This window comes from Alligator mississippiensis, chromosome 2, assembly GCF_030867095.1.
Source record: "Alligator mississippiensis isolate rAllMis1 chromosome 2, rAllMis1, whole genome shotgun sequence".
Taxonomy (NCBI): Eukaryota; Metazoa; Chordata; order Crocodylia; family Alligatoridae; genus Alligator; species Alligator mississippiensis.
In genome coordinates, this window is record NC_081825.1 from 292,203,455 (window position 1) to 292,218,005 (window position 14,551).

The 14,551-nt window shown below is 43.5% G+C and overlaps 1 protein-coding gene across 5 annotated transcripts in view; it reads left to right on the top strand.

Moving 5' to 3' along the window:
* The window catches only part of PPP2R5E (protein phosphatase 2 regulatory subunit B'epsilon), a 109,082-nt gene that overhangs the window by 70,752 nt on the left and 23,779 nt on the right, over positions 1 to 14,551 (top strand). For all 5 annotated transcript variants that reach the window (XM_059723324.1, XM_014598788.3, XM_019479993.2 and 2 more), the window contains one exon: positions 12,708 to 12,809. In XM_059723324.1, coding sequence (XP_059579307.1) covers positions 12,708 to 12,809 — 102 coding nt within the window. The remainder of the gene's footprint in view (positions 1 to 12,707; positions 12,810 to 14,551) is intronic.

A 14,551-nucleotide genomic window follows, 5' to 3' on the forward strand; every position in this document is an offset into this window, starting at 1 on the left:
TAAATATAAAGGTATGGATTAATTTCTTGGTAGGTGAACATTGTTACCCTCCCTTCCTAAGTCATAAAACCTGCACAAAACATCATTTGCTATGATTTTCAAGTTGAATAAGGGTCACTAATAAGCAGCCTCTTATTAGCTGACTAATGAAACTCCTCTGTAAAATCTAGTTCCTAAAGTAAAATATGGCTCTGCTTACCTGAGTTTTAAATGCAAAACTTGTTTCTGGTACTCTAGCTGTCCTTTTTACCTTGTATAATTAAAACTCGGGTACAATAAAAAAATAATCAGTATAGGCAAAAGCTAGCTTCAGGTCAGGATTCTTCTGTCACCTGTGGTCAAGAGACTGCTAAATACAGGCAAGAGCAAAACTGGTGTAAATAATTTAAGCACCATAGACATGCACACTAAAATACCTCCAGAGAGCCAGATTCTGATTTCTTTTCTTCTGACAAGGGTGATTCTATTGCTTTCGTTCTAGGTCCAGACTGGCAGAAAAGAGATCAGAATCTGACTCTGAGAATTATTAATCTTAAGAGAGCTATTTAATAGCGATTTATGGTTGAAGCCAGCATCCAACCTCTTGCCCTGTGTTAAGGAGGCAGCAGGTTGCAGTCAGTCTTAGGGTAGGTGTAAATTTTTGTACTATCATTAATTATGCTTATGCCAGCAGTGGACTTCATTGCCAATTGTCCTAAATTCAATGTAGTCTTGGCTCAGGTGTTTTGGTGCAAGCCTGTTCTGAGCAATTCTGAAGATTTGCTTTATGTGTTTTCTTCCTGGCAAGGTTGCTGTTTTGGAAAGGGTGGGTGGGGGGAGAGTTGGAGAATTGCGTTATTTATATCAGGGGTGTTAAATTTACCCCAGGCCATATCTAGACCATGGAGCTCCTCCTGGACTGGATGCGCGAGGCCACTGAGGCTCAAGTGGTAGTGGGCCAGGCAGCTGTAGGGTGCGTGGGGCTCTGTCAGCACAGCCCTTGCTTGTTCTTCTGCCACTAATGGCTATGTCCAGCAGGGCCCAACAGCGACAGGAAGGGGGAGAGGGAGAGGCAAGAAAGGAGGTTTGATTTTCATCTGCTTTAGGGACTTTAACAAAGCATGTCAACATCTCCTTTTTCTCCCAGAGTTTGGTTTAGTTTGGTTTCATTTTGTTTCTGATCAAATATAGTGGGCAGAAGTGAAACATTTTTCACGCAGTTTGAAATCTGAGAGAACCCAAGTTTGCGTATCTTCAGATTTGTTACTTCAGTGTGCGTCAGCAAGGAGATCTGGGGATATAGTATACTTGGATTTCTCAAACTTACTGCATATGATGTCTTGATTATAAATGTGCATTGTATGGACTTAACAGGGCACATGTTTTAGCAAATCTGTATTTAATCCACCTAACATCTCAGAATTTATCTAATGGAGCAACAGCAATGAGGTATTGTTAATAGCAGGTTTGCCCAGGGATTGGTTTAGGCATCTAGATCAGGGTTGAACTAGATCATGGCAGTCTGTGAGTTGCATATGGCATACAAGGGCTTACCACTTGGCCCCGGGGCTCCCGTACCACTGCTGCTGCCTATGTTGCTCTAGTTGTGAAAGCATCTGGGGTCTCAGGGCTTCCCCCTTCATCCCCTGGCTTCTGCTGAATGTCTCTATCCCGGGGTGCGGGGCAGGGCAGTAAGGCATGGGACAACCTGTGGTGCAGAGAGAGCTGGCAGCCTAGAATGCCCCTGTGGTGCAGTGCCACAGGGGAACCTGCAGGCAGCTGAAGGTGAGGTGGGGTGGGGTGTGGTGCTTTGCTGCACTGCACAAGGGACAACTACCTGCCTGTACCTACGCGGAGTGCAGTAGAATGGGACAGCACCCACCTGCATGTGTGGGGTATGCTGCCAAAGGACTGTGGATCCTGGCACATGTGGCCCCTAGCCACTTTGGAGTTGGACAGCCTTGAGCTAGGTCAGTGGTTCTCAACATTTTTTGCATCAGGACGCATTTGTAAACATCAATGGCTGGTCCCGACCCAGTGCCCCTTAGTCCCAACCCACTGCCCCCAGGCCTTGGCCCCCCAGTGTGTGGGGCAGGGGGTGGTATGTGGGGCAGCCAGGGGTGTGTTTGGGGCATGAGGGGCCCCAAGCAGCCCCTTGCAGGCTGGAACTCTTGACAACCTGCAAAGGAAAAGCCACAGTTTTCCATCTTTTTCCTTTAAAGGAGAACCCATTTTTAAAGTTTGTTCACCACTTTTGGGTCATGACCCACGGGTTGAGAAATGCTGATCTAGGTGATGATATAAAACCTTTACTAGTTGCATTTGCAGACAACACAAAGATTGAGGCCAGGTAAGCAAGGGTTGCTATTTCAAAGTGATCAGAATTGCTTGATTTAAAGGGTCACCATCCAACAAAATACATGAATGTAGGCAATTGTAAGGGTGATCTGGAGACAAAGATTGCTGCCTGTACCATAACATAGGGCAGATGACCAACTGGGCACGCATCCCACAACTGGTACAGGCAGCAGATTAGGGAGGAGCAAGGAACACACTTGCAGATAGGGCAGGGAGCAGAAAGCAGAGCAGCAGATCAGGTAGGGGAAAGAGGTCATAGATGGAACTCAGAGAGGGTGTTGGGCTAATTTGTGGCATGCCTGCCAAAAACATTGGCCCTCACTTCCATAGGAGACTCAGAAAATGTGTTGGGACGTCATAGAAAACGGTGTTAACGTGATGTCCTAGTGCAGTAACGGGACTAAACAAACTAATGCATTTCAAGAAGGAAGTACGAAAGGAGAGCTGTAAAAGCGACTCCAGGGCTAGGAGACAAGCCTACTATATGAAGCTTAAGAAGATCACTCTATTTAGCTTATTAAAGATGAGGTTGAGTGGTAACCTGACCAGAAGATATCTGATACTTGGCTGGCAATACTTGGTGGGTTTTTTCAGCCTTTTAGACAAAAGTATAGCAAGTTCCTGGGGCTGGAAGTTGGAGAGAGAAGCTCAGTCATGCAGTAGGATGTAATCTCCTAGCAGTTACAGTGGAAGATAGTGGAGTCACTATTACTTGAGATCCTTAAGACAACAAGATAGCATTAATTATCTTTCAAAAGCTCATGCTTTAATCCAATTTCTGGGAAATATTCTATAGCCTGTGAGAAGTACAGAAGGTCAGACTACGTGATCAGAGAAGCTTGTTCTTGGACTGGAGTCTGGAAATCTAAAAATTATGAAAAGGTTTATAGCCTACGAAGAAGGATTTCAATAGGCTGTTTCCACTTGCATGGTTGGCTCGGAGTCAGAGTGGCTCTGGATACTCTTAAGTGTAGAGTGTGTGTATGTGTGTGTGTGTGTGACACATACATAAGTAATGGCATGCATGCTATATGTATGTATTTTGAGTTTCAATCTCTTATTTGTACCTAGGGATTTATGTAGATAACTTCAAGTATTGCTAATTGGTGTAAACATGCAGTTCCTTCTGGAACATGAAAATCCCCCAGGAATGAATGGCAGAAGAGTCTGCTCTCTTGCTCTGTTACAGTTGCAATATATTTAGACAGTTAGCTTTCTCATTTCAGTCACGATTCGTGACGATTCACTTCAAGATAAAACAGCGTGGAAGAAAAGCGCTAAAAGATGGAGAAACATGGAGATGAAATAAGGCTTGTTATTTTGCGGGTGCAGAGGCAGAGGAATTAAGGCCTCTTGCTGTCAATCCAGTTAATCATCGGGTTGGAAGGGACCTAAACCCATGGTATAAATGCCCGATGCACTGTTCTTATGCCATCCCACCTGCAAGTGTTGCTGTGCACTCCTGATGAATGCTGCCTCTCCCTGTCAGCCCAGCTGTGAATGAGAGTCTGGGTGTCTGGGCTGGGAAGTCAGAACTGATCAGGAATGATGCTGGTCACATCCCTCCCTTGGATTCTGTAGGCTACCGAAACTGGTGTGCCCTTACCACACTAGCCTGATGGGCCACCCAGGCTCAGATGGGCTTTTAAATTTCTTAAGACTTTTGGGAACTTAAGATGGTTTGGTTTTTGTTTTTTTTCATGCTCTTTTTGGGGAGTGGGAGAAGTGGGGTTTGCAAACTCAACTCACATGTCAGAAAGGCACCTTGTGGTACTGAACAAGTAAATTCAGACAATTTTTTTAAAGCTGTTTCTTGTTAAGGTGCCCTCACAATTGTATCACGTGGATAGTTGTTAGGTACTGGACTGAGAACTAATGGTCAATATTTTATACATTTATTAATGGAGGAAAAACTTTAAAAAATAATTCTTGTTTTTATCATTACATGAAGTTGGATAAAATTGTAAGAAAATGTACTGCTTGAGGAATTTCAACAAAAGGTTTTTCTTGAGGAGAAAATTCCCCCTTTTTTTTGTCTTGCTCTATTTTGGAGCTGTTCTGTTCTGTTATTAAATATCAACAGCTCCAAGTTAATAAGCATTGTATGAATTGACCCTACCTTGTATTGTATTGCACCATTGCACTGCATTGCTGCTTTGTTTCAGTAGTAGCCCATGTATGGTATTTTGAAGATGTATAATCTGTTATTGCATAAGTGTTGATCTTTAAAAAGGAGGTGCTTATGCTATTGATATACCTTATTTTTTTAAAGCTAGGATTACCTTTAGATACCAGTTACTTTAACATGTGCTGTAACTCCGTGCTGACATTATCCATCTGTTCTTTTCACCAAGACATTTATTTTGCATCTGGTAACATGCAATTCTTTCTCAAGTGGAAAATCAAAAATAAAATGACAGGAATTGCACATTCATTGCAGTTACACTTGTGCCCTTAATTTGTTCCATGTTGATTCTTGCCTGCTCAATTTCTTGTCTGTCCAAGTGGATTTGAATGTCTTTGATGTGCCTGGCATCTGGCCGTTACTTTGGTATTAACGTTTTTGCTTGCTCCCCCAAAATCATTATGGCTTTGTAACAAGGCTTATAGTATTCCAGAACCAGCATTGGCTTTTAACTAATTGTTGCTAAAGGCTTTCTTTCCCAGTCATTCTTTATAATCATGGAAACAGAGTCAGAGAAAATTAGGGTTGGAAGGGACTCCTGGAATCTGCATGGATAAATTTGTCAGTATTTGTTTTCCCTGTTTTAAAAGCCCAGCCCCTGTATACATGGAGCTTGCACTGACTTCCTGTTCCTGCTGCCCAGACTGCCTGTCGTCTTTTCCCTCTCTGATGCCCACCTCTAAGTGGAGTTTCAGTGGGAGGCCACATGCTTGTAAGATGGCATTCAAGCGGCTGTGGGTACTAGCCGAAGTTCTCTGCTCAGTGTTCTCCCATGACAGCAAGGTTGTTAACCTGTGACTTAAACACCCATACGGTTCTATCGTCCTTTATAATGAATAATTCTTGGGACACGTTTAGCAGTGAACCTGTAACCCAGGGATGGACAAAACATGGCCCACTAACTGATTTGGATCCAGTTTGAGGGGGCATGCCCACCAATTGATTGAGTTCAGCCCATGGCTGCCCCACAGCACTCCACATAGGGCTGAGCCCTACCCGCTCCTGCCAGGGGCAGCCTGTGCCACACTTCCACTGGGCCTGGCCATCACGTACAGCTTCCTGATGGGGCTACTGCTTCCCAGGTACTGCTTGGCTCCCCCTGCCTCCAGCAGCTCTTCCTCCTGCCCCTCCTACGCAGCTCTGGGGAGCAGTTATCATAGAGAAGGGTGGTGGGTGGAAGCTGCAGCCAGAGGGCTCCTGTCCCAGTATGTAGGACTTCAGCTCCAGCCTCTGGCCATCTTCAACCCACTTGACTGCCCACAGGCAGCTGCTCATCATGCTGCATGGGCTGAGCGGTTGCAAGGCGCTTGAGAGCTGGAGCCCTGTGCTCTGGGGCAGGAGCCACACAGCTGCAGCTCCCCCTTCCCTCCCCTCACACCAAATACCTGGCTGGGCATCTGTTGTCCAACATGCATCTCCACAGCTTCCCTGCACTACCTGATCCCCCAAGCAAAACGGCAGGGGCAGGAGAAGGAGCCACTGGAAGAACTGAGCATAGGAGCTGAGCAGCACCCAGGCAGCTGCAGTTGTACTGGCAGCAGCCCCACTGGGAAGCTATGCATACTGGCTGCGGCTGGGGCTAGGAGGCATAGGTGGGGGTATGGTGTGGACTACCCCAGGTGGGAGCGGGCAGGGTTTGGCCTCATGTGGGGCACTGTGGAGGCAGCTGAGGGTGGCGAGAGGGGTGGACTGCACCTGTCCCGCACTGCCTGGGTGAGCTCTGCTGCATGCGCCTCCTGCCCTTCCTCCTCCTCCTCTCCCCACCCCCAGCCAGCTCCCAAGACCTACCACTCAAACAGCTCCCCACACACACGCATGTTTGCACCCACCCCCTACCCCCTCCACAGTCGCACCTGCCCCACACCCCCTAACACAATATACAAGAGTTGGACTGTATTTTGAGCTGTTATGCAGTTGCCTGTATCTATACTAGGGCTGTGCGAAACAGCTGTGTTTTGGTTCAGTTTTGGATTCGGCCATTTCGAAGGACAGTGATTCATTTCAGTATTTCGGATCACTGTCCTGTTTCGTTTTGGCTGAATCTGTTTTGGAGATTGGAAGAGCTGAATCTTCTCTTAATCTGTTTTGAACAGGCTGCAAACTTCACACAGCCCTACCCAGCCGTGTGGGGCTTGGGGCCCAAGCAGAGAGCAGGACGGAGCTGTGGGTGGCTCATCTGGGGGAGGGGGAGGACCGCTGCCCTCCATGAAGGTAAGGAGATCCCTGAGTGGATCTCTGATCCCTGTCATGGGTTGCAGGGCAGGGAAGCAATGCAGAGTGGCAAGCAAGCCTGCTAGTCCCTGCCGCATGACTCTGCTCTGCAAGGAGTAGAGATCTGCGCTGGGGGTCTCCTTGCCACCGCTCCCCACCCCGCACTGCCTCGATGATGTGGGGCTGCACGGGGCAGGCAGTGGCAGTGAGGAGACCCTGCCACAGATCTCTGCTCCCTGTGGATCCAGGTCACATGGCAGGGACCAGCACTGCCCTGCTGCGTGACCTGGCTGTGCAGGGAGCAGAGATCTGCAATGGGGTCTCCTTGCTGCTGCTGCCTCCCCCATGCAACCCCGTGTCGCTAGGGCAGTGCAGGGCGGGCAGCAGCGGTGAAGAGACCCCCAGTGTGGATCTCTGCTCCCTGTGGAGCTAAGTCGCGCGGCAGGGCTGCAGCGTACAGCTGGTTCCCTGCGAGCCCGGCTCCAAAACTCTGAAAATTTCCGAAACATTTCAGATGCCTTGTTTCATTTTGGAGATGTTTCTGAGCCTTCTGTTTCGATTTAGATTCGGTGTTTCGGGCACCAAAATGGCCTGAAACACCGCTGAAATGAAATGGCTGCCAAAATGTTGCACAGTCCTAATATACACTCTAATATGCACATAAATCAGGACATTATTTTTTAAAAATAAAATTAAATATAGTAGATGTTTGATTTTTTATTATATGATTTTTTTAATCTATAATTTTTTAAAATGCTATTTTCTGAAAGATTTTGTGTGCAGCCTTTGCCAGCAGACCAAATCTCAGCCCTCCAGCTGAAATAATTGTCCACTCCTACTCTAATCACTGAAAGAGATTAGGCCCTCCATAACTGTGTAACAAATGGGCTTCCATGAGCAGGCACTGTCTCCAGCTAATTTTTGATACTGGAACTGAGTATATTCTGTTTTAAGTTACTACCATTTTTTAATTAGTAAGCACTTGGTTTATATTAGGGATTTAGTAAGATGTGCACTCAGTTTTACCCAGACTCTTCTCAAGTCTTGAGTTACTTAAGCGTTGGAAGATGGTTTCATTGTATTATCTTTTAACAGTGTGAATTCAGCACCAAAACAGTTGCTTATTATGCCTTAGAGTACTGTCTGCTGTTTCTTTGTTGTAACTTCTATTTAAGAACAATAAGTTAATAAACACCCATATTTTTCCTATAACAAAATTGATGGCTTCCGTTTAGTATAAATAGACTTATTTTCCATTGCAGGTGTTGAATACAGTATTTACATCCGTTGGTGCATTTAAACTGTCCCACTTTGGAGGCCTTATTGGCTGGTGGGTAGAACAGAGGACTGGAACTTGAAAGACGTATGTTCTGGTCTTTGCTGAGGGACCAGAGGCACGTTACTTCCTTTCCTGCTACCTCAGTTGTCCCATCTGCAAATGAGGATGTTGATGCTGGCTTCTTTCACAGAGCACCTGATATCTCCTAATAAAAATCACCAATCCTTGGAGCATGTTATTGGCCTTCAAACCACCAGACAAATAGATTGACATGCAGAGAAGTGAAAGCATGAAGGACAGATGAATTGTTACAATGCAGTTTAAGGCCTATTAATATGTGTTGTCAGTTCACAGCTTATGTTTATTAGTTTGGAGCTTTTGAGATATATAAAGGACTAAGTGGTGGAGGTACAGTTTAAGTAGAGCTCATCTTGTTTTGGGATAAGGAAGTAGATGACCTCTTGAGGACCCTCTCAGCCCTGTTACTATAACTTTTGACAGCAGTAAGCATAATGGTATGCGAAAACACTACTATAACACTAGAATAGACTTACGGGCTGTGTCCAGACATGCGTGGACGTTTGGTTCCCCAGGGACAACTAGCAGCAGCATACCTTGTGCCGCCCCTAGTTGTCCATGGGGAATGCCCCTGCCACGTGTCCACTGGCGCACGGCAAGCTACCCTGGATGAAGTATGGGAGGCTGGGGCCAGCACTGGGCTGTCCACAGCAGCCTTACCTGGGGTCCTGAGGGCCTTGTGGGGCTGCAGCAACGATCTTGCCACGGGGAGTCTGGCCAGCAGTGGAGTGTGGCTCTTGCCGGCCAGGCTCTGGCTTCATGTAGTGCACGTTGCCGCCGTGTGCGCACTCCGCATTTTTTCTCCTTGGGTTTTTTGACCCCTAGATATCCAGGGGTCAAAAAACCTCTCCATATTGCTTCCTTGCAGTGCAGAGAACAATGGAACATGCTGTATGTGGCACTGCTGATGTGTCTGTAGTGCCACGTACCACATGGCCATGGAGACTAACAAAGCCATCCCATCGCTACATGCACCTTCAATTAATGACTGTTGCTTTGACTAGTCAAAGAGGGATGTCCTAAATACGTTTTTAATAAGAAGGCAAGTAGATTGACTGCTGTTTTTCTTGATTAAACATTTGAAGATACTGTATCAACTGAAATCAGATACTTTAAATAAAAATAGGTCTATATTCAATACCCCATAACCCACAACATTCTCCGTTGATTTACCTTTAAACACTAAGTGTATTGATAAGGAATTGCCATTGTGTTGAACCCGAGATGGTTTAATTGGTTCAGGGATTGTAGAGAAGTCCTTTTAAAAGAGATTTCTGAACAAGTTGCACAAGAAACATTGGTTTAGTTTACATTAGAACTTAGTATGTTGGCTAACAGGGATGCAGCAAATTAATGCCATTCATTAAAATCAGTGGAACTGCATTAAGAAAAACCTTAGTTTAATATGTTTACAATTTCTTTTTTGGTTAAAAGCATAGTATATTAATTAAGGACCACACTAATTGCCCCCCCCCCACCATTTTTAATTTGTCACTTAAAGCAGTGGTGAAAGCATATCGTTTGCTTTGACTTGAGCTGAGTCCTTTGAGAATAATTAGATTCCAGCACCTATTTTTGTTAGTCTCTTGTTTGCAAATGTCTGTCTAAATAAAGAGAATTAACTTTCTCAAAAGAAAAAGAAAAGCTGACTGAGAGACAACAAAATGCTCCCAAGCTGTATTCTTTCAGCTAGGTCTAGTGAGCTTGCAGGTAGAAGAGGCATAAAATTATTGAGTTCTGTCAGTGCATCGCTGAAAGGGGTATCATGGGGATTCAAGCATTATTACAAATGGCAGTTATAAGAAGCAGCACTAACCAACTTCAGTCTCTTTTCTGTTCCGCGTTGCAGCTCTAATTCTTGCTCATTTGAGGTGTTTGTCAAAACTCCTGTCTGCCTATTACTTGTCCTGCTATGGGACTGTTGCAAAGTTTATCTTTATTTGTTGTTGGTTTTTTTTATGGTTATGCCTGTTTGAGCTCATATGCTTTTTCAGATCTACTGATGCAAACCGGATATAGATTAAATTTGTGGAAGATGTTTTTTCTTGTATCCTACAAGATTGTAGAAAAATGAACCGCAGCTGCAAACTTGCTTTTGTTGCAGTTCTTCCCTGTTCTGGCCCAAGTCTCGAGAAGGCTAGGATTCTTTCAACACGAACCATTAATTAAGTGCTTCAGCATATATTTCAGCATCCTGTCGTTGCCACATAGACAGTCACAGAGAGAGAACTCTTCTAGTGCTGGTTATTTCTCCTTGTATTCGCTGCTGACTTGTTTCCTCATCTATAGCTGTGTGACTTTGTACCGTAGTGAGAGCTCAGAAATCTTCTGCAGATGGAAAGGACTGCAGTACATCTTTCTGGTTACCTGGCACTCGCATTTGATTTATTGCCTAGATGACACTGGAAACCTCCTCATGGATGATCTGTACTGTATTGACGATCTGTATGGTACTGAAATGAGAAAAGAACCTGGGAGTAAACATTAGTAACCTCTTAACCAGTATGTTTGTAAGGATAATTGAATCTGCTTTCTGTTAGTGTTTAACAAGGGTGTGTGCTCCTAATCGACACATCTGGCCAGTATGAGTGCAGAGTAACTGAAAGCAAAGATTTGTGAATACCGTGTAAGTTTTTTGGTAAAAATCCATGTGTTCCAGTGTTACTGTAGCAAAATACACCCTCTTGTGGTAAGAAGAAAAAAATCTAAGCATTCCTGTTTTCCTCCTCTCCACTCGCTGATCTGCTTGTTAGTGCTTTCCTTCACTCATTCTTGTCACTCTCTTCCTTTTCCATTATTTATGCTGCATGTTATTCCAGCTTGTCTTCCTTTCTCTCTTGTATTCTTTCTCCATTGCCTGGATAGTATTTGAATCTCTGTTACTTTTATGATCCATAAAATACACTTCTTCCCAGACTGGTTTTTTAATAGTTCTTTGCTTGCTTTTATACTTTTTGATGTTCGCATTTGCTAAACTAACAAATACAACTTGAGAGATACTTTGAAACTTTCTGCTGATTTATGACAGGTTGCTGAATTACAGGAGTAAAAGCCCAGGTGCAGAGACCAGAATGTTTTGAAGAAAGATTCATCGTGTGTGTCTGCTTCAACAGTATCTCTGCCCAGTTCATCTGAACTGCGCTGAATCTTGAAGGAGCTGACAGGGGCTGTGTATAGACTGGACTAGCCCATGGCATGCAGCTTTTCTTTCGTAGTTGATAGTCAACTTAGGGTTGGAAAAAACGCTAGAGAAGTTGGACCAAGAAAGGACAGTTTTACCTTCAAAGAGGAAATAAAGGCCCTACAGCAAGTTTTGCAGTCTATCATATTTGTCACACAAAAATATAGAAACCACAGTCAGTGGTATAAATAATCCAGGAAGATACTTCAACTGGGAATCCTTTTGCTATTAGCATCAATGCCAGGCAGTTTCAGCAAAGCACTTCTCAATAAGATTAAGTAAAGCAAACGAAGCATGAAATAAAATATGGGATAAGTGACAACTAAATACTATTTATTGCTCGCTGTGTGTGCCAAATACAAAAATTTGGTACTGTGTGTCCAGAGACCGAATGTGTACATAGCAGTAGAAACTATAACAAGTAACAAGTGAGACCTTGGGCAAAACTCGTTAACGTCCTGTCCATGCAAAGGAAAATGACTGCTAAGTTTTGTGCAAACCTTCATAGCATCATCTAAAAAAAATCCCCAATTTTCAGTTAAAAAAGTAACCCCAAATCCACATTTTTGTGACTAAAACGAAGCACTGCTATCTGTCTGTCTATCTGTCTATATTAGTGGTGTTTCATTTAAATCCTGGAAAAACGTGGTTTGGGGGTTACTTTTTTTTAACCAAAAATAGGGGATTTTTTTTAAATCGGAGAAAACCAGGATCCCTGGTAATGCGTAGGGGTCTGCTTAACTTGTGGCAACACAAAGCAGGTTTTGCAGCCTGAAAGAGCCTATTTCGCAGGCATTTCCCAGCGACCCTGCCTGCTGCTGATTGGTGGAGGGGTCTTAAAAGATGGTGAGAAAACAGTTTATGTCAGTAGCAGACGGTAACTTCCAGTAATGTGATCTATAGCTGCAGTGATCGTCACATTGTCCTCATCTTGTGGTAAGCATTGGGGCGTTCTAAAAGAGCGTATTCTATGAGTAATATGCTGGGGAAGTTTTTAGGTTGATTTTGTGGGAAATCATGGCCAATGCAATATTTTCTGGCAATTGCAGCCAGTGCTGTTTTTTGCAGTTTCTGCGAAAACCCCAAAACTCAAATTAAGTAGACCCCTAGTAATGAGCTGATTGGTTTATCTAGGGTGAGGCAGCAGTGAGCACAGTTGGGCAGCAGGTTTTGGTTAAGGACATGACTAATAAAAAGGACCTAACATGTTTGAGGAAGAGAATGCTGTAGCAGGTGGCAGATTTACTTGGCTAATGACTTCTTAGCAATGCAGCATTTCATAAGGTCCTTGCATGTGAATTAAGCAAAAGAAGTGATACCAGTACAATATCCAGGGTAGATACATGGAGTAGTTATATAAATGTGCGGAATTTTGATAGCTAGAATTAATTATTTCAAAAGCAGCTCTTAATTTTCTTTGCTTTTACTTTTTCTAGGTATCTTGCAATATATTCAGAACTCTCCCACCTAGTGACAGCAACGAATTTGACCCAGAAGAAGATGAACCCACCCTTGAGGCATCATGGCCACATTTACAGGTATTTAATACTTTTATCTGAGAGCAGATTTAGATCACTGCCTGACATGTCTGGTGTTTCTATGCAGCTTTTATTAATCTATGAATCAGGTGGAAATTTGTTCATACAGTACAGTAACAGACTCATTATTTTACCTGCCCATTGTTGCTACAACAGGGTTACCTATGAAAACAGAAGAAATCTTTGTGCAGTTTTCAGTGTCTTCCTAACTTAAGGAATTATATTCAGCACAGGATTGAGGGTTTCCCACATGTTCCTATTTTCTTCCAGTTGATTAAAAAATATTCCCATGTGGAGAGTTGCGTACTTGCTGCTCCTTGACACAGCATTTTCTAGCAGCTTTAGCAGGAATGGAGTAAAACCAATGTCATGCTTTGCTCAGCTGAGGCTTGGGAAAGTTGCTCACTTCTGCCCGTCTTTGCTGTTCAAGAGTTGCTCTTCCCTCTGCCATATACTTTCATTGTGGGATATGTTAGTGTGTCTTCAACAATTAATGCAAAATATATTTGAACAGAGAAAACAAACTCATGTTATAGAGTGGGCCAAGATCATTAATAGCTGCTACATCAAATGAATCTGTTGCAAAAATACGTATAGCTCCCAGGGATATCAGTGAGGACCATGACTTACACCGGAAGCAAATTTAGAGTAAGTTAAGAGTTGTAACATCAGGAAGGGAAGTCTGAGAATTTCTGTAAATGCAGGAATATAACTGGTCCCTCTCTAAACTGAAGAACTGGTTTGAAACACTCATATGCATGGTCCCAGGTCTACCTGGGAGAGATGGAGTAGGCTGAACAATTATTCCTCCATGAAGTAGAAACTTACGCATTAGGTCTCCTCCCTCATTTATAATTAAATCACACAAAAATAGTTTTCTATATTAAAACCCTTAGGGAAGATCTGTACTGTTCTACCCTGCGTGTCTTTTCATCTTATCCTCATTGCTTCCATTGCTGTAGTTCACATAAGTCATGCAAATGAACAAATGGTGGTATTTTGTATTAAATTGGCTCTTTACCTTTGTGGTAGTAAAACTAACCTGCGTAGCTGTCAGAGGGCTGCTAACACTTTGTCACCCCTTGACATAGTGCAGAATTAAATAGAGTAATAATTCTTTTCTTCCAGGTTTCTCCTCCCTTTCCCTTTTTTGTTTGTTTGTATAAGAAACCACTGAATGAAAGCAGGATGTGTAGAATACCTGGATACGGAGGAGATTGCAAAGAAAGACTTCAGCTTTTTAAACTTTATTTTTAGCTTGCATTTTATTTTCAGTGCCAACATTTGTTACAAAAGCTAGAAAGGGGACATGTTTTAAAATGGTTGGTCTCCTAGGAAAAGTGTGAGAGAAATAATTGGTACAAGTCTGCTGACTAGCAGCAGCTCAGAGCTACTTTCCTAGGAGGACTTGAGTGTCTCTTCTGTTTTGCTTTTTTTTTTTGCTTTTTGTTACATGCTACACAAATGGTATGGTCATTTGCTTTTCCCCTCAATTATATGGGCAGAGATGTTTTTCCCTGAGATCCCCAAGGTTGGAGAATACTTATTTGCTGACCCATTCCATCAAGTTGGACATTTTTGGTTAAATCCCATTCTGTGTTCAGCATCTCTTTTTCAGGTTATAGCGGGATGCTGCTCAGAACAGTTTATGATTACAATTACATGTTTCTACACTGTCACCAACTCTCTTAAAATAATAATTGCTTTATTCTGTATGAGTTCAGAAGTCCAGAGGGCCTTAG